We start from the raw sequence: 18,768 nt of genomic DNA, 5'->3' as shown, positions 1-18,768 counted from the left end.
CGCGCTCCGCCCCTCGGAATTCCCGGCTCCGCAGGGGGGCGGGTCCGGCAGGGAGAAGGGGCGGGGGAAACGGGTTAGAAAGTTTGCAGCAACTTTTCTTGAGCTAGTCGCTGGGACCGAGTCGCGTGGCCCGCGCAAGCGCAGTAGTAGGAGGATGGCCGCGCGCGCGCGCAGCCGGCCCAACCCCCTTCTTGCCGGCCTGCGGGTGGCACAGCTGGGCCACAGCTGGGCAAGGGGCGGTGCCTCCGGGCGGCTCGCTAGCCACCTCCTATTGGCCGGCTGCCGAAGCCACGCCTTTCAGCGTCCCCACCCCCACCCCCAGCCCGGATTCGTCTGCTTGGCGGCCCTGTAGCTTCTTGCCAGGCCATTGGGCGCCTCCACTCGCCTTCCAATTGGCCCACTGAGCAGCCTCGTTCCCGCAACGCAAAGAGAGCGGACACCGCGGAGTCCAGAGCGTTGGGCAGACGGGAGGGCCTTTTATTCGCGAGGATCGGGGGTGGGGTCCTAGGTGTGGAGAGACAATAAATACTGAGGAATGTCGGGGTCTCAGTGCATCCAAAACGTGGATTAGGGTGCTGGGGTCCTGGAACTTGGCGGGTCGGAGGACAGGTCAATAAATACCCAAACTGCCGAGGCGGGCGGAGCCTGCTGTGGCCCCGAGAGCTACGTACGTGAGGAGGGCGCGCGAGTCCCCGAAAAAGCGGGGCTGGCGAAAGCAAAAGGTTCTCGAGAAGGCGGGCGGGGCTCGCACTAGACGTTCGCCGCGGGAAGAGAACATTCCCGGGATAGTAGGGCCTCATGCACAGGGATTTGTGGTCTGCGAGCCGATAGGCGGGGGGCGCGTGGAGGGTGAAAAACTGATGGCCGAGCCCTGGCCCTGCTGTCTCCTCTAGATCGCAGTTTGCCCATCCACGGCGGGGCCTCAGCCAGGCCGGAGTTAGTAGGTGGTTGGTCTGCGATTCTCCCCAGCAGCAACTGCAGCATTCCCGGTTACAAGCCTCCCTGGAGCCCCCTGCTCCTCCCTCCCCGGCCGCCAGGGGGCGGGCCCGGATCACAGGGCTGGAGCTCGGGCGGAGACCCACGCTGGGAGGCGGTGTGAACGGGGAGGCGGTAGGAATGGCTTCTGCGCCGTGCCCAGGTCACCCAACCCTCCAGCTTGGGGTCCTAGGGTTCAGGGGGCGAAGGCGGCTCCCGGGTGGCGCCAGACCGGGGCGAGATGGTGGGCGCAGGCCACCAACCCAGTGCAGCCCAAGGCGGCGGCAGCAGCCAGAGCAACGGCGAACAGGAGCAGGGAACGCGCCTCCGATAGGTCAGGCTTAGGGACCTGCGGACAAGAGGGCGTGATCAGGTCTCGGCGGCACGGCCCCCCGATTGGCTCCTGGGACTCGCCACGCCCACGCCTATAGGTGGGTCCACAATCCTCTCTCGTCCCGCCCCGCCCCGCCCCGCCCCCGCGGGCAGTTGCGGTTGGTCCGCGGGCAAGCTTCAAGTCCCGTCCGAACTCGCCACTGGCTGCTTCCTAGCGGCCTGAGCTGATTGGCTGCCCGCGCATCCTCCCTCCCCGCGGCGGCCCCGCTCGACAGAGGCGCAGCTAAGCAGAGGAGACTTGGGGTGCTTGGTGCGAGGAGGGGCGCGGCGGCGGGCGGGCGTGAGCAGCCGGACGTACCCTGGCAGGGAGCAGCAGGTGGCGGCGGTGCACGGGGCCTGGCCCCACCAGCGGGCATTGGCCCAGAGCCACGGCCGGGGGGCCATCTAGCTGGAGAGAGAAGGGACAGGTGACCCGATCGGAGCCCAGCCCGGCCCGGCCGCCCTCGGCAGGAGGCGAGAGACAGCGAACGGAGTCGGGGAGGGAATCTAGGGAGATCCTAGATGGGATCTGGTTAGAGGCCCGGACCGAGGGCTGTCTGGTAGACGTGGGGCTGAGTGGAGGATGTCTGCCGCCTGGAACCCCAAAGAGATAGGGTGATCCCTAAATCCGGACGGGGAGACGGGGCCGGGGTTGCAGAGGGGCCAGCAGGCTTGATACAGGGGAAAAAGAGGGGTCTTACATGGGAAGGTGCATCCGTGGCCCGGGGACTGGGGACCCCCGTGACAGCTGGAAGGAGAAGAGAGAGGCGTAGGGCGCGTGGAGGGACGGAGGAGGGCGGTGGCGCGGCGTGCCCCAGCCTGGGCCCCTCGCCCTCCCCCAGGTGTCCACACACGCCGCGGGCCCACCTCCCCCCGTCGCCCTCGGGAAAGGGGACGGATGGGGGACTCGCCTGCGTCTCCCCCGGCCTGCAGCAGCTCCATCCGCTCCTGCAGCTGCCGGACGCGCGCCTCCAGGTCTCGGTTCCGGGCCTCGGCCTCACGGAGCTGACTGCGGGGAGGGAAAGACCGTGAGCCCTTCCGGACCGGACCTGGGCGAGACGGGCTGCCGACGGTAGCGACCAGCCCCGGCGCCCCGACCCCGACCTGGCAAAGCTCTGGTTGGCCGTGCGGATGGCCTCCAGCTCCCGGCTCAGGCTCTGCCGTGTAAGCACCTCCTCCTCCAGGGCCTCCTGGAGCTCCCGCAGCGTCACCTGGGCCTCCGTCGCCACCGCCGCCGTCGCCGCCGCGGGAACGGCCCCCGGAGCTGCCGCTTCGGCCTGCGTGCGGGACCTGGCTTAGGGCTGCCCGCTCCTGCAGCGCCCAAGACTTGGGCACCGGTTCTAGGCTGGGATCTTCCCTTGTCCTCTAGATCTTTCCGGAATCCCCACAGCTCCTGCAGTGACCCAAGTCTCCTCCTCCTTCCCTAACTAACCCCAGCCCCTGCCTTGGTCTCCGGCCTCCAGTCTGGGCCCTTCCCACCCACCTTCCACACAGGAACCAAAGGGCTATTCCTACAACTCTTACCCAACTTGACCATGGCCCTCCCCTCTTCTCCAGTCCCTGGGCGTCCTCAGGAGAAGGCCTGCCTCACCAAAAGGCCCTGTTTGGTTTGGCTCTGTCTCCCCTCCCCTCATTCTCCAGCCCCCTCTTCCGGGAACAATTCGGCCTAACTACCCTCCTTTCCGGTTCAAGAATAAACCTTTGCCTTGAGGTTCTGTCTGCTGACCAAGGGCCGGCCCCCTCCTCCCACACACAAAGGCCTTTATTTCTTCAGAGGAATGATTTCTGACTGAAGTAACTTTGTCTCTACTTTGCATTCTTTCTATCAAGCCAGCTCCCAGAGGGCTTCAGGCCGGGAGCACACAAGACCCCGGAAGGCCCTGCCTTTCTCGGATTCTCCCTGACTGACCTTCTCCTCCAGAGACTCACTGTTTCCTCTGGTGGCGGCACCGTGGGCTCTGGGCTGGGCGCCCGCACAGGTGGCTCAGGCAATGGTTCGGCCTCCAGTTCCATGGCCGTGGGGCCTGGGACCTCCTCGTCCCTGGGGAGAGGAAGAGGGCGAGGGGAGGGAGAGCCGGGCCCCCTCAAGAGGTTGTCCACCCCTCTGGATTTAGAGCCAGGACTCCCTCTTCTGTGGCCGTGGGACAGCCAGGCCCTGAAGGAACCCTGGAGTGAGGAGGGGGCGGGGCAGGTTGATGGGACGGGTCCCCTTCTTGTTAGTAAAGGCCCGCCCTTCACATGGCCTCAGGCCCCTGGGAGCTGGCCTCTCTGCACCTTCTGTGGGAACCTGGGGTCGAGACACCCATATGCGGGGTCACTCATCTCCCCGTCCATGTGACCTTTGCAGACCCCTTTCCTTAGGACGTCAGGACAATGAGGGGGACCCCCCCCCAGCTCTGGCCACCTCCAAAGATACAGTGTTAAGACTGGGTGTGGGACCCCAGGACTGATTCTAGTTCTCTGCACCCCGCCCCCTGCCATCCCCAGCTGCTGGAGGGAGACCCCGCCTCCCCAGGAATATGAAATTGCAATAAAAGTGGATGGCCCCTCACACCCAGCACTCCCTCTCTGGAAACAGGTCTCAAGGACCCCAGGATCCTGGGCACCCCCCGAGACCGCGCTGCGGCTGTCCATCCAATCTGGGTTATAACAGAGAAGACGGGTTAACGGAGTCCTGCCCCCCCCCCCCCCCCCCAGAAAGGAGAGTACGGCACAGTGGCTCATGTTTGGCCTTCGTTCAGGACAAGAAGGGACATTTTGATACATTGTTTGGCAAAAGACTAGATTGGATCACAGCGTGTTCTCACAGTTGTCCAGTTTGTGTGTGCACGTGAGCCAGGGAGCTCCTTTCCCTTGCCAGAATTTTCTAATTTACCAGTGACAAACGATGTATTGTTTGTATAATTAACGTTTTTAAAAGGCTTTACGGTTGGGGGCGCCTGGCTGGCTCAGTCAGTAGAGCACGACGCTTGATCTCAGGGGTCGTGAGTTCAAGCCCCACATTGGGTGTGGAGCCTCCTTTCAATAAACAAACAAATAACGAAGTAGCTTTATGGTTATATGAGCGATTCAAAAAAGTTTGTATTCCTTTAAGACTGATTTTAAAATTCTATGCTTCTTATTTTCTAAGATTCTGAGGTCCCGTGACTGTACTAGCAATCTAAGAGTGGACGCCTGGAAGATTCTGGAAGGCCAAGTCTGTGGCTCCGAGGTTTTGCAAGGGAATCTAAAACTTCACAGTACTTACGGTCTGACATCGTAAGGTCCTACAACTCCGGACTCCTAACAGTCCTTGGTCCCAAGACGCTACACTTCTGAGCCTGATCCTGCAACCCTGCTGGGAGCCCCTGAACAGCGCTTACCTGAGGGCCATGCAGGAGTAGGAGTAGCCCACAAACGGCAGGTGGACCCCCAGGGGCATGCCTTCCCGCATGTCGGACAGCGTCTCCTGTACCAGAGAAATCCAGATGTGGAGTGACCTGTGCTCCTCAGGGCTGGTGCCTCACCCCTTCCCAGTCTTGGCTTAAATGCCAGCTCCCCACCCCACCCCAGCTTGGGGCCTCGTCTAAAGTGGTCCCTCCCTCATCTTCTTCCCTCAGGGCGCTCTCCACAGTGTCATTCTATACTTCTCCCGACTACACGTGGACGAGGGCGGGGACCCGGGGCTGGCCTGGTCCCTGTGGGTCCCCAGCAGTGCCCAGCACTGGGGCGGCTTGTACAACAGTTGAGAGAGAGATGGCCTAGGAGAGATTCCTCTACAGTGTTTTCCTGCCTCACTTCTTATCCTTCCAGGTCTCGGCTCAGATAGCCGAGGCTTCCTCCTCCAGGAAGCCCTCCAAGACTTTCCGGGCTGGGTGGGGAGCCGGCGCCCCCCTCCCCGCACTCCCCCTCCCTTGTCTCACCCCTGAACTCTCCCTCTGGGGCATCACTGTCTGGGGACAAGTCTATGTTCCCCACTGGACTGCGAATCCAGATCACCGCTGGGTTCCCGGCGCCAGGTGGGCACAGAGCAGGCGCTCTGGGGGAGGAATGATTTCAAGACCCTAGGAGATGGGTACTATTCTAACCCCAGCTCTCTGGATAAGGGATGGGGGTGGGGCGTGGGTGGGGGGAATACCCTCTGCCCAGGAGGGGTCGCAGGTACCTACCCCGCCCCCGCTCACCATGGCAGTGAGCCCGTCTTCCACCACATCGAAGTTGCACGTGTCAGTGGCACCCTCGAAATCCGGTGTAAATGGGGGCACGCTGTCTCGGAGACTGTCCCAGTCAAGGCCAAAGAAAAAAGGATGATTCTGGAAATCACCTGCTCCATCCCGGCCCAGCCGCGTCTCAGGAGGACACAGCAGCCGCTGGATGAGGTCTCGGGCCTCCTCGGGGACCCCTGCGTCGGCAAGCGGTAGAGACAGGTGCTCCTGCACGAGGGAGAGGGAGGGCAGGGGATGCCGGCCTGGCGTTACGTGCCAAGGGAGATCAGGGGTTCCTCTGGCCGTGCTCACCTTGTAGTGCACGATCTTGCCGTAGGTCTCAGCCGTGGAGTCGGCGTAGAAGGGCGTCTGCCCGTAGAACATTTCATAGGCGAACACTCCCAGTGCCCACCAGTCACACTCGGGCCCATAGCTGCCCAGCCCGGGCCCGCCGCCCACAGCCTGCAGGATCTCAGGGGACAAGTAGTCCGGGGTGCCCACAGCCACCAGCGACCGCACCTGAGCCAAAAGGTCCAGAGCTGGGCTCGGCCCCGCCCCTCCCAGCTCTGGCTCCTCCCCTCCTCCTAACCACGCCCCGAGTGCTTTAGTCCCTCCCCTTTTCTGTTCTAACCGGGAGCGGCTCACACACTTAGGCGTGGGTCCCCTCCCTGTAACCCCTCTAAATCTGGTCGGGCCCCCACCTCTACCTGGGCGCCTCAGCCCCGCCCCCACACTCTGCGCTTCTGTCCCCCCACCTGCCCCCACTCCTCATTGGTGGCCGCAGTGCCCGAAGCGGCGCCCCCACGCACCGTTCCGTCCGCCCTCAACTTGAGGCAGGACCCGAAGTCGGCCAAGCGGATGTGGCCGCAGCGGTCCAGCAGGATGTTGTCGGGTTTGATGTCCCTGGGCAAACGGAAGGGTGGGGGTGGATGTGAGCCTCCCTCCATCCATCTCGGCAGGTTCCACCCCTCCAGGCAGCGCGGCCTCGGGTCCCACCCTCTTAGGGACCATGCTCTCCAGCTCCGGCCCCTCCACTCCCTACCCCCTCAGAACCCATTTCCTCGGCTTCCGTCCCTTAGGGGACTCTGCAATTGTGAACCCCACTCCTCTGGCCCTGTCCCCAGTGGCCCCAACCAAGGAGGTCCCTCTGCAGGGCCCGCCCCCTCTGGGTCCCCACCTTTGCGGTACCGTGCCCGGGTGCAGCTTCGCTTTCCCTCTCTGGGCCCCGCCCTCAGCCCCCCGCCCCTCAGCCCCTGCTGCGCCCACCTGTGTACATAGCCCAGCCGGTGCACTGAGTCTATGGCCATGACAATCTCGGCCAGGTAGAAGCGCGCCATTTCGGCTGGGATCCGCTCCCCAAACTTGCTCAGCAGCGTTAGCAGGTCCCCGCCCACGTAGTACTCCATGACCAGGTACTAGCAGGGGGCGTGTCATGGGGGGGGGTCAGTAGCACCCCTCGGCACCGATCGCCGATAGCCCGGGACAAAGACTCCCACAGATGCCCCATTCCTGGGGAGAGACCCCGCAGCCCCAGCCCCAAGAGAGCCCAAGAGATCTCCGAGGCCAAATCAGAGACACTCCCCCCCCCCCCAAAAAAAAACCCTAATTTTCTGCAGGATGTCACCGGACAGAAGGAGGGAAAAAGAGAACTCAGAGAACCCCCCCCCCCACCCAGTGCCCAGATACCCCCTGCCCAGTGGCCCCCACATCGACTAGAGAGCTATCCCAGTCCCGGTGAGAGATCCCCGCCCCACCCCCACCCCCGACGGCGGCATCTTTGCAGAGTCCAGTAGAATCCGCCCGGGAAAAGAGCCGTAAGTGACATCTCCCCTCCCGGGCAAGGAAGACCAGTTCCTACCACACCCAGAGGCAGCTCCCCAAGCCTGGCACTTCCTCTGCCTGACCCCGTCTCGTTAACTGCCAGCCTCGGGGTCGGGGTCCAGCTCTCTAGTCGCCCCGGCCCGGGGCTCACCAGGTAGTTCTCGTCCTGGAAAGCGAAGTGCAGCTCCGTGATCCAGCGCCGGTCCCCGTTCACCAACACATCCCTCTCCTCGCGGAAGCACGACACCTGCGGGGCACCCGCGGGCGCTGAAGCGGGCCGGGCGGGAGTTGGGGTGGGTAATCCTCGCGTCCCTCACGTCCAGCCCCGGCCCTCACCTCGCCTCTCTTCAGCATGTCCCATTTGTTCATGATCTTCATGGCGTACACCTGGCCCGTCTGCTTCATCTTCACCACCGCCACCTGAAGGCCGAAACGGGGTGACTGGGGCTGAGGTGGCGCGGGGGGGTGGGGGGGGGCGGAAACACCCGGGCTCTCTCCGATCGGGCTCCACCCCCGACACCACCCAGTCGTGGCCCCGCCCCACCGCCAACGCCACGCCCACCGACCCAAAGTCCCGCCCCCCGCCCCTCTGGTGTCGTTTTTCTAAACTCAGTCATTCATCAATTTCTAAGGACCCGCCCCGAACCCCTGTGTCCCGCCCACTGCGTGAGCAGTCGCGTCTCCCGCTCCGCCGAGCTGCAGTGACAGCTCACGGCTCACCTCGCTGAACGCCCCGCGTCCGATCACCTTCAGAATCTCGAAGTCATCCCTCTGCAGTCGGGCCTCCTTAAGCCTCTCGGCGATGGGCTCCACTGGGGGGCGAGGGGAGGTGAGAACCGAGGCTAACTGGGACTGACACCCCAGACAGGAGGAAGTCCCACCCTCTGCCCCTCAGTCTCCCCCTCTCTCCATCCTCGGTCTCCTCTGTCCCTTGTTCTCTCTTCTCTCTCTCTCCTAGGACTGTCAGTCTCCCAAGGGCTTCCCCACCAAAACACTGTGAGGGTTGGGGACACCCCAAACTGCCCTCCTACAGAAAAAGGTGGGATGCCTGGGAACCCCTTTTTGGGAAGGCCATTGGGCCGGAGGGCCCTAGTGGCTGCAGGTGGAGAGCGCCGGCTCTGCAGGACCGACGGGGAAGATATGAGACCCAGGCCTTAGGGCCCCCTGAGCTTCAGGCCCCACCCCCGCTCGGGCTGGTGGAGGGAGTGCCCAACAGGCCCACCCCAGCATTCTCAGTCTGTCTCTGGTCACCTGTCTCTGGAACATTCGGTTTAATCCAGTACCTCCAGGTTTATGACGCAGGTGGCTTTGGACCACACTTTGGGAGACACTGGATTTGGGGCTGGGGCTGGGGCTGGGAGAAGGAACAAGAAAGACAAAGCCAGCGTGGACCCCCAGATCCCAGGCTCTAGTGTATTCTCTCTGCCCTCAACTCCACAAAGAGGGCTTCTTCAGTACCCCTCACTTACAGGTGGGGAGTCAGGGCCCAGGCGGTGAGGCGGTCGGCCCAAGGCCCCACAGCTAGGAGTTAAAAGGGGGCAGGTTGGGAGGGGGAGACTGGGACACGGAGAGGGAGGGCGGGAAGTAGCGGACGCTGGGGACTTGAGAGGCAGGACAGAGAGAGAGGGACGTGTGCAAGTGGGAATAAGGGGAGACAGAGTGCGTTATGGAAGGGAGAGAGGGGCCCCCCATGAGGTTCGGGGAGAGTGGGCCGCAGGCAGGGAAGAACCAGCCAGGGCCCAGAACGGGGGAGGGAGGAGAGAGCCAAGACGTTGAGCCCTTTTAAGGCAGCAGGAACCCAGGCCCCCTCCCCCGCCCGGGCGGCCCGGCAGGGGAGGGGCCGCAGGATGCTGCTCGGGCCACAAAAGGAGCGCTCCTTACGGGAGGGCCAGACCCCTGCCCCCAGCTCAGGGCTCAGTTTACCCTGCTAGCCCCATTTCACGCTCTGCGAAATCAGGGCTGACAGAGGTACTAAGGGTTGGCGGAGGCGGCGAGAAAGTTCCTACAGGGGCTGAGCGGCCTGGCCTTTGGTCTCCACCTTCCTATCTGTGAAGTGGGAGGGACAGGAGCGGGGCCTGGGTCAGAAGGAGATGGTCACAAGAAAGGAGCAAGAGGGAGAAGGCAGAGAGAGACACACGGAGCCCACGGACCAAGAGCAGGCCGCTGGAGGGGCAACCCAGTGTGGGGACCAAGTGGCAGGGTGTCAGAGAGACAGAAAACCCAAGGAGCCTGGGCCCTGGGGTGGAGGAAGGGCCGGGCAGGCAAGGCCAGAAGCTGAGGCGGGCACATCTTCCCTCCAGACCTGTCTCTGGGGAAAGACCTGGCAAGAAGGGACTTTGTGGGAGAGCCGGGAGGTCGGAGGTCATGAGCTAGGAGAATGAGTGATGGGACGGGGGTAGCTAGAGGGGAGTCAGGGCTCCCCATGCAGACCACAGTGAAAGAGGGCTGGGGGGGGTACACCCAGAAGGACCTTAAGTTGTTCCTCCTCCATCCAGGGGGTGAGGGGCGCTGAGTGGCGCCTGTCTCAGAGCTGGCTCTCCCCCGGGGCCCGCCTGAGTCACCGCACCCTCCCAGTGCCTGGGCACCTGTCGGGGCAGCTGGAGAGGCTGGAGCCAAACACCTGCCCGTTGGCCGCGCCCCTGGCAGCTGCCCCGTGCTGTCCTCTCTGCCTGCCCCTGCGCTCTGGGAAACCAGGGTGGAAGGCCATGGGGCCCGTTTCAGTGGGGGCACCCTAAAATACAGGGCTCCCGGCATGTCCTTAGGCCTAGACTTTGTGGAGGGGGTACAGAGGGACCACGGGAAGCTGTGCCCAGCCCAGCCTCCCAAGTCCTGGTTGTGAGTCCTGGCTGTCCTGGCCTCTGCTGACCCCAGCCTGCCCTGCCAGGGTGGCACGGGGGAAGGGGCATGTCACCCTGGGACCTGGCACGGAGTTCCGGGCTCCTGAACGGGAGGCTCTCCCACGTCCATCCTGCCCCCAACCACCAGTCCCCCGTGCCCAGCCCCATCTCCTGTCTCTGCCCTGCCCCCACCGCCCCCCAATCCGGGGGGCGTCCATGCAGGCGGGCACTCACCCCACTGCAAGAAGTCGGCCACATACTTGTCCTGGGCCAGGTCGGAGGCGCCCAGCTCCTGGTGGACGCCCAGGAGAAGGTCGAGCAGGGGCTCCAGCCCCAGGAAGCCGGGGTCCAGCGCCAGCTGCTCGAGCCGCCTCAGCCGCACCTCGGCTGACATGTCGGGCAGGCAGCACCATGGCCCCCTCCCCGGGCCGGGGGCTCGGGGTCCTCCCGTCACGGGGCCTGGCAGCCCCTGTCCAGGCCTCGGGGCTCTGGCTGCATGTCTGCCTGTCCCTGGCTGTCCCCTGGGCCTCTCTGGCCACTTCTCTCTGCTGCTGAGGCCTCCTCCCCTTCTCCCCACCCCTCGGTTCGGCCCCCTCCCGCCTCCCAGCCTTAACCCCTCATGAGCCAGGCCCCCCAACTCCCTCCCCCCGGGGCCCCTCAGAACACTTCAGAGCGAGATGGGGGGGTGAAGAATTTCAACTCTCCCACCATGCACCCCTCCCCCAAAAAAAGGCGGAGCACAGAGGAAGCTACAGGTGTGGCAGAAGCCAAAGATGAGCCCTCCCATTCCATTCCGAGGGGGCCAATTGAGGTTCAGAATGATCGCGTAACGCCCCCTTCTCAAGCCCAGGAATCGGGGTGGGGTGAGAAAGGGGTGAGGCCTGGGAAGGGGGGGTAGGAGGCCAGCTTCGCGGGTGACTCAGCCACGGAGTCAGACTTTGGGATGGTTTAAATTTAGCCCTCAGGACCTCTGCTTTACACTGACTTTTTTTTTTTTTTTTTTTGGCAGGAGGTGGGGAAGGGGTGGTGAGAGAATTGGGAAGGGAGGCCCTCAGGAGCCAGGACCAGGGGTGACCCGCTGGCCAAAGCCTGGGGGAGAAAAAGGAGCCCCCAAAATAGCTCCTTGGACCCTGGCCCCGCAGCCACATTCCTGCCCGGGCTAGGATTAGAAACAGAAACATTTCGGGGGGTGGAGGGCAGAGCGGGAAGACACCACTCCCTGCAGCAGCCGGACGGACTCTCGCTGTTCTCGGGAGGGCTGGACAGCTCTCCCAGAGGAAACGGCGGTCTCTAGCTGGCTCTGGGCGCCTGGGCCGCGTGAGCCGGCCCGACGCGGCGGGAGGCGCAGACATGCGCACTCCGGGCACCTCAGGAGCGGCCCGGAGGACCCATCCGGACAGGCCCCCCGGAATATCCGACTTGGGCCGGTTTGGGCACTCTCAAACGGCTCTGAGGGGGGTCCTGGACGGACTTTCTTCTAGAGTTTGGGAGCCAGAGCAACGTCCTCCTCCGTCCCAAGGGCCCTGCCTGGGGCTGGACCGGCTGTGTGTCCCCCACTGAGCGAGCCCCCTCCGCCCTTCAGTGTTCCGGGCTATTAGAAGGGAGCAGGGAGAGGACTGGGTGGGGGAGAGGCAGGGAGGGCCTAGCTCTTCCTTTTGGTCGAAGCAACTGGATTCTAGGACTGCAGCAAAAGTGCGCGCGCACTCCCTCCACACCTCCCTCCCTCCACACCTCCCGGAAGGGAACAGAGACGCTGTGAAAACAGGGAACTTTAGTATAAATAAGAGGTCCCGGGGGGGACAGGGAGGGCCCCCGAGGGGCTTCCATAATTTAACACTCTTCAAAAGCACAAACAACAGCACGGGCAGGGTGCGGGCCAGGGGAGGGGTAGGCCACCCCTGCCCTGCCCACAGGCCGAGGGGCACATTGCAGAGCTTGTGGGGGAGGGGGTCTCCCCCGGGAGTGACCAGTCACATGCTGGGGACAGGGATGAGGCGAACACTGATGCTTCAGAGGGAGGGGTCATTGTACTTGGCAGTGGGTGGGGACAGGGCTGAGGCCACACGGGCCACTACGTCCCCCCAAGTGCTGGGCCGGTCTGGGGGACCCTCTGATCCCCAAATCTGTGCAGGGCAAGGGACTGGAGCAGTCCATCCGTCATGGTTAGTCTTGTTAATCATACGTTGATCCGTGAGGTCGGCGGGGGGGTTATGGCTAGGAGGCGGGGAACAGAGGGGGGACCCCGACATCCATGGTTTCACACCACTGTGCCGCTCGGGGAGTTGCTGGGCTGGGAGGAGAGGCCCTGGGGAAGACGAGAGGGGAGACAGGAGGGTTAGAGGCTGCCTGGGGCTCCCGTCAGTCCCATGGGGAGGGAGCCAGCCCAGAGTCCCCAAGGCGGCTGCCGCCCTGACCTTGCCCTTCAGTCCGCCCCAGACCCCGCCCGGACAGAGGCCGCTGCTCTAGGTCAGGAACTTATAGCTCAGCTAGCTTCCCTGTCCCGGCAGGCGGCACTCTTAGACAATAATTAAAGTCCTTGGGGTGATCCCGAGCAGAGAGGATGGGGTAGGGGTGGAGAGGATGGGGAGAGGACGGGGCCCTTTCTGACTGGGGGGTGCGGGGGGTAGAGAACTCAGGGACAATCCTACCTCTACCACTGACTTGCTGGGTGACCTGGGCCAACTTCCTTCCCCTGTCTGGGCCTCGGCCTCCTCGTCTGTGAACTAGGGAGATAGAGGGGTCTCTTTTAGGACTTGCCGGACTCCCCAGATCCCAACGACCCTGCCTCTGAGACTGTGCTATTATGTTCTAAGGATTCAAGACCCTACACAATCCTAAAACTGCTCTTCGAGGGAACCCAGCCTCGGCCCTCAGACCTGGCATCCTGGGCACTGTGCCCACATCCCCGAGAAGCTGAGCCACGAGACAAGAGCTCCAAAGAGAGAAGGCGCCAGGTCTGTGCTTCCCCTACTGGGACCTTCCCGACCGGGACCTCGCCGAACCCCACAGCTACAGCGGGAGGTGGACACATCCGCCCACCACCCACCTTCAAGGCTCCCTAAGAGGTGATGGAGGTCAACGAGCAGTGACCTGCCCGAGGTCACAGGGAGCAGCGCCGGAACCCACGCTGGGACTCCCCAGGCCGTGACTCCAGCGGTGGGCTCAGGTCCAGAGTCTGAGACCCAGGCCGGAAGCCGGGCCCACGGGCTCAGTGTCGCCCAGAGAATTTGACCAGCATCATTCACCAGGTTTCACAACTGGCAAATCACATGTCCCGGAGAAACGGAGATCTGGCTTCGAGTGACATGTGATCAGATGGGGCCATGCCGGGCCCACTGGCTCCCCGCTTCAGATAGCTGGCCACGGTCCCCACTACTCCCAGCTGTCTCTTATCCCCAACCCTCTCTCGGTCGTCACTGAGAGTTCTAGAAGCCCGGCACCCTGGGACCTGAGGGGGTCTCACTCTGGGACACTAAGAGCTCCCTGGCTCCCCCTCATCCCACAGGGCTAAAGGCTGTGGCGGTGGCCAACCCCTCCGCCGATGCCCGCCTCTTCCTGGGCCCTGGGGAGGCTGGCGTGGGGCGACTCACCGCCTTGCCCGGCCGGGCCCAGGTACAGATGAGGCCCTCCTGGCAGGCAGTGATGATGCAGTCCTCCAGGAAGAGGAGGACCGTGAGCCGCTCCTGGGCGATCTTCTTGCACACCAGGGGCTCGAGCAGCGGCACCTCGTGGATGCGTGGGCACAGCGCCGTGCCCAGCACCTTGGCCGGGTCCAGCCGGCTGCGCGGGGCCGGGCCGCTGGGCTTGTCCCCGCCGCCGCCGCCGCCGCCGCCCCCGCCGCCGCCCCGGCTGATGTTGCCCAGGCTGTGGTAGCGCTTGTGCTCTTTCTCTGACCCCCGGTCCCTCCGCTCCTGCAGCGTGAGCGTGGCAAAGCGGCCGATGCTGAACGGCGTGCCCGGCTCGGCGGTCGCGCCGGGGCCGCCCGCCTTGCCGCTGCCCGCCGGGTGCGGAAGGCTGTTGGAGCGGGACAGCGAGCGAGGCAGGGGGCCGGGGCCCGGCTCGGCGCCCCGAGAGCTGCCGGCGGCGGGCGGCGTGGCGCCGGGCGTGCCGGGGAGGGTGCGGGTGCGGGCCAGGGGCGGGTGGGGGTAAAGCACGTCTTCGGTGAGGTCCCACAGGCAGAACTGCGTGTCCTGGCCGGCCGAGCCGAAGCGGTAGGTGATGGGGCCGGCTTTGGGCAGCGGGGAGAGGGGGGCTCCCCCGCCCGAGCCCGGGCCCCCGGCCTCAGGCTCCTCCTCCTCCTCGCCGCTCCGCTCCCCGTCGCCGCCGCCGGCCGCGGCTGCCTCCTCGGCCCTCGTGGTGTAGGGGTCAAAGGCCACAGCATTGACCCAGGACTTGTGGCCGTGGCCCCGGGCCACCACACGGCCCTCGGTGAAGGACCACACGGTGACCAGGTCGTCTTCGCCACCCGTCACGACGTAGCGCCCATCCGGGCTCCAGCACACGCAGAGCAGGCCCCCAAAGTAGCTCTTCATGAGCCCCCGGAGGAGCATGGAGTCGAAGTGGAAGATGCGCAGGCAGCCGTCCTGGCTGACGCAGGCCAGGTGCCGGCCGTCCGGCGAGAAGGCGAACTCGTTGAGGGGGCCCTCGCCCACCGCCCACTTGGCCAGCGGGTTGCGGGGCGCCTTGCTCTTGGCGGCATAGACGGCGAAGCCCTCGCCCTGCTTCAGCAGGCTGTACTGCGGCGGGGCCGAGGCGCAAGGGTGGCTGACGTTGTACAGGTACAGGTGGCCACTGGCGTGTGAGGCCAGGAACAGGCTCTCTGATTCGGGCAGCCACTTCAGATAGGTCACCTTGGTCTTGTCGATCAGCCGCTGCCAGGGAGAAACCGTGGGGGTTGGGAGAAGGTAATCTGCTCCCGGCTCCCGGCAGACCTCCTCCCCAACGTGGTTCCCCCTAAAAGGCCCTCGGACGTGGCCCAGACCTTCTCGGACGGGGCCTCCCACACCGAGGGTAAGGGATGGACGCCAGGCCACGGGAACGCAGGGGAAGAAGGGTGGCCTGTGAGGCAGCCACGGGGAGCTCCGCGGAGCCACGATGCCCCCTCTTCTGCAAGGGGACGGTCCTGCCTTTCAGAGAACTATCCTCCTCTGTCTAACCCTCTCCACGGTCTTCACCACGTCAGGCTTAAGGCAAGAGATCGATTCACAGAACATCAGCCCCCAAAGAAGGGCTCTCGATCTGTGTGGTTCGCTGGCCTAGCCCCAGAGCACAGCGCTGTGCACACAACATCTCCTAGACACGCGAGGGGCAGCACCAGCCCGCCAGCCGCACACACGCCTCTGCTCCCATCCGCCTCCCAGCCCACATCCAGTCCTTCCAGAACACCCCGGACCTGCCCTCTTCTCGCCCCACCCCCACTCCAACCACGCAGGTCCCAGTCGCCATCAACCCTGCGCTGGCCTAACTGGCCACCCAGGCTGCCACTGCCGCTCGGTTGCCAGACAGAGGCTGTTAAAATGGAAGTCAGCACCAGGCACCGTCCAGCCCCAAACACCACGGCAGCCTTTCTCAAGCAGGGTTCCAGAGAGAACGAAGCCCTGGGCACCCGCAGTACACAACGAAGTAACTTCCTCCCCAGGCAGCGAGGTGGCTCCTCGTTGCTGGGAAAGATTCGGAAATCATCAAATCACTTCTTTGTTCTACGGCTGAGATGAACCCTAGTCAAGAAAGGCTCTAACAGCCGAACTCTTCTCTTTTCCATGGCCCTCCAGACCCTACACAGGCTGGTCCCTCAGGTCTTTCTCAGAACCCATCCACCACCCACCCCTCAAGAACTGCTCTGGCCACTCAGCCTTTCTGCTGTCCTCCTCCCACACTTCCCCTGATAACTTTCTGGCCTCCTTCAGGTCTTTATTTCAATGTCCCCTCCCCCTGCCCCCTGCAACGAGGCCTCTCCTATTTTGTGAATGGACGAGCTAGTGCGTTTTTAATCCATTCACCGTTCCGCTCCCTTCTGCCATTCAGGCACTCTGTGTACTTGGAACACCTCCTCTGAACAGAGAGAAAAAGACAGAGGATGGGGCGCCTGGGTGGCTCAGTCCGTTAAGCATCTGACTTTGGCTCAGGTCACAATCTCGGGCGGTTCATGCGTTCGAGACCCACATCGGACTCGCTGCTGTCGGCGCAGAGCCTGCTTTGGATCCTCTCTCTCCCTATCGTTCTGCCCCTCCCCTGCCTGCACTGCACTGTCTCAAAAATAAACAAACATTAAAAAAAAAAAAAAAAAAAAGAGGACAAGAGCGGCCCCTGCCCACAGATGAGGTCATTCATCGGCAAGCCCTCTTGTGCCGAATCCAGCCAGGACTGGGCAATCCCCACATATGATTTTGTAACGACAGTCCTGTGAGGTAGGGATGAGAATCCCATTTTGCAGAGGAGTAAAACTGAGGCTCAGTGGGGGGGGGGGGGGAGTGTCACCTTCCCGAAACCACACAGTGAGGAAACGGTGCGGCAAGGACCTGAATTTGGAGACCAAATTCTGATGTCAAACGAGTCCCAACAGGTGACTAGGCTCAACTGTCTTCTCCGCAACACGGGCACCACGAGCCCTAACCCAGCAGCACAGGACTTGGGCACAGCAGGCGCAGCTGTCATTATTGGTCCTTATCACGCTAGCTGTTACCTCGGCCCACACATCCGTCAGCCCATCCCCTCTCTCTCCCATATCCTGCACCGCACCACCCCCCCCCTACCCCACCAGGTCTACACGGCTCCCAGGCAGCTGCAGTCTCGTGGCCACAGTGTACGGGTGGGTGAATGGGAAGGGGGGGAGCCGCTCTAAGCCCCGGGGGCCCATAATCACCTCTTCATTGAATAGCTTGCTGGTGTCCTTCTTGATGAGATCAAGGTACTGCACCTGGCCGGCTGAGAACCCCACCAGCAGGGAGATGGTCTCTGTGGCAGCAGTGAACTGGTTGAAGTCATGGCAGGTGGGCTGGGTGCCCTTATAGATCCGCTTGTCGATTGGCTTGTTGAGATCAATGGACTTGAGCAGCGGGAGAAAAGCAGTTAATAGCTTCTACTACTGAGGAAGGAAGAGGGTGTTGAGGTCGGGGGAAACCACTAAGAGGAAGCAGGGTTAAATCCCTGAGGGAAGTGGGTAGGTGGATGGGTGAGTGGGCAACCACAGACAGGAAGGGGGACCCAAATCACAGACCCAGTAAAGGAAAAACACAGACAGGAAGGTCCCCCCCCCTACCCCACATGAGACCACGGTGCTTACCCCCAAAGTTGGACCCCCTAACTTTAGGGGACACCCTTGCCCGTAGTATCAAAGCTTGCAGACCCCCACAGTCCCATTCCTTTCCAGTCCTGCCCCACGGCCTCAGCAACTCCCCTGATCTTAGCACCTCAATATCGAAGCTTCCCCAAACTCAGGGCCGCCCACATCCCCAGGACTCTAATGCCCAACATCCCAGGATTCTGTTTCCTTTGGAGTCCCTAAATCTCGGGACCTCCATCACAGTTCACAGACGCATTAAACCTCATGGTCCCCCACATTTTTGGTCCTTCATCACCTCTGGGCTCCCAGGATCTCCATCACGTCTGGGGACCACCATAACCTCCACGGGCCTCATCCCCCTCTGGGACCTACATCTCTCTAGAGACCACCATCACACCTGAGGATGTCCCCTTGGGCTCTCATCACCCCCAGCTCTCCATCAGCTCAGAGATTCTCACTCCCTCCAGGACCCTGTGTCTCCAGAACCTGCGTTCCCTAAGATCCCATTCACCTGCAGGATCCCTATGACCTCTCAGAGCCCCATCAGTTCCACAATCATCCTCACCTCTGGGCTCCCAAAGTTTCAAGACTCCCCCCCACCCCCCCACCCCCCGCAATACCTGCAGACTTGCAATACCCCTGGGTTCTCCATCACCTTCCAGCCTGCATCACCTCAGGAGTCCCTATCACCTGCAGATCGCTACCACCCAGAACCACACAGGGTCCCATGCCATCTGGGAATCTCTCCAAAATACCAGTACAGAACCCCCCACGCATAACTCGGAGATCCCACATGACCTCACGATTCTCCATCACCTCTAGGATGGCCAGCACCTCGGAGGGTGCTAAAGGGCTAAGAGGCCACCGCCTTTTAGAATTCTGCATAACCTCCAGGCACCTCTGCATCCTAGGACATCCGTCACATCTAGGATGCCATTTCCAAACCCCACATCAATCAGAGACCCTCCCATCACTTCGGGATCACCTCAGGGGGCCCTATCCTCTCTGACAGCACCGAGGCCACCACGATGCAGGCCGCTCACCCGTTGGCTCCCGCGGCGGCAGCAGCCGGGGTAGAAATACAGCTCGCGGCCCAAGTTGAAGCAGACGCGGTCTCCTCCGGCACCCAGCCCCGCGGGCGTGGCGGGCGGTTCCCCGGCCCCGGCGCCGTCGGGCTCCCCGAGGCGCACGAGGCTGAGGCGCACGGCGGGCAGCGCGGGCCCTGGCCCCGGGCCTGCGGGCGGCGGGGACGGCGCGGAGCCCGCGGCGCCGGGGCCGGAGGAGGAGGCAGGGCCGG

General features: G+C 63.3%; 2 protein-coding genes across 8 annotated transcripts in view; both read right to left on the bottom strand.

Annotated features, from left to right (window-relative positions):
• Nucleotides 1-456: 456 nt before the first annotated feature.
• Nucleotides 457-10,727, bottom strand: DMPK (DM1 protein kinase). Of its 7 annotated transcripts, none has more exons than XM_049621174.1 (15): nucleotides 10,424-10,726; nucleotides 8,073-8,164; nucleotides 7,689-7,772; nucleotides 7,504-7,599; nucleotides 6,798-6,946; nucleotides 6,341-6,434; nucleotides 5,844-6,050; nucleotides 5,511-5,759; nucleotides 4,710-4,795; nucleotides 3,277-3,388; nucleotides 2,452-2,624; nucleotides 2,259-2,356; nucleotides 2,049-2,095; nucleotides 1,667-1,756; nucleotides 457-1,324 (listed from the first exon to the last, which is right to left on the bottom strand). In XM_049621174.1, the coding sequence occupies exons 1-15, from the start codon at nucleotides 10,581-10,583 to the stop codon at nucleotides 1,172-1,174; spliced, it is 1,890 nt and encodes a 629-aa protein (XP_049477131.1). In that variant the 5' UTR covers nucleotides 10,584-10,726; the 3' UTR covers nucleotides 457-1,171. The 7 variants fall into 7 exon arrangements, with proteins under 7 accessions (XP_049477131.1, XP_049477130.1, XP_049477129.1 ...); XM_049621173.1 differs by having other exon boundaries at nucleotides 1,667-1,752; XM_049621172.1 differs by having other exon boundaries at nucleotides 5,496-5,759; nucleotides 10,424-10,725.
• Nucleotides 10,728-11,945: 1,218 nt separating this feature from the next.
• The window catches only part of DMWD (DM1 locus, WD repeat containing), a 7,599-nt gene continuing 776 nt past the window's right edge, over nucleotides 11,946-18,768 (bottom strand). The window contains exons 2-6 of the mRNA XM_049621200.1: nucleotides 18,515-18,768; nucleotides 17,052-17,234; nucleotides 13,780-15,060; nucleotides 12,838-12,912; nucleotides 11,946-12,494 (exon numbers count right to left, since the gene is read on the bottom strand). Of these exons, the coding sequence (XP_049477157.1) occupies nucleotides 12,447-12,494; nucleotides 12,838-12,912; nucleotides 13,780-15,060; nucleotides 17,052-17,234; nucleotides 18,515-18,768 (1,841 nt within the window). The 3' untranslated portion in view covers nucleotides 11,946-12,446. The remainder of the gene's footprint in view (nucleotides 12,495-12,837; nucleotides 12,913-13,779; nucleotides 15,061-17,051; nucleotides 17,235-18,514) is intronic.

This window comes from Panthera uncia (assembly GCF_023721935.1).
Source record: "Panthera uncia isolate 11264 chromosome E2 unlocalized genomic scaffold, Puncia_PCG_1.0 HiC_scaffold_19, whole genome shotgun sequence".
Lineage (NCBI taxonomy): Eukaryota > Metazoa > Chordata > Mammalia > Carnivora > Felidae > Panthera > Panthera uncia.
Note: the sequence above shows the minus strand (reverse complement) of the source record. Positions and strands in the feature narration are given on the sequence as shown.

Coding starts and splice junctions, on each gene's coding strand:
- DMPK (XM_049621168.1), bottom strand. CDS start 10,583: ATGTCAGCCGAGGTGCGGCTGAGGCGGCTCGAGCAGCTGGCGCTGGAC. Junction 7,773..8,072: donor GACGCGGGGCGTTCAGCGAG/GTGAGCCGTGAG, acceptor TTCGGCCTTCAG/GTGGCGGTGGTGAAGATGAA. Junction 2,625..3,276: donor TGCCGCCACCAGAGGAAACA/GTGAGTCTCTGG, acceptor TCCCGCACGCAG/GCCGAAGCGGCAGCTCCGGG.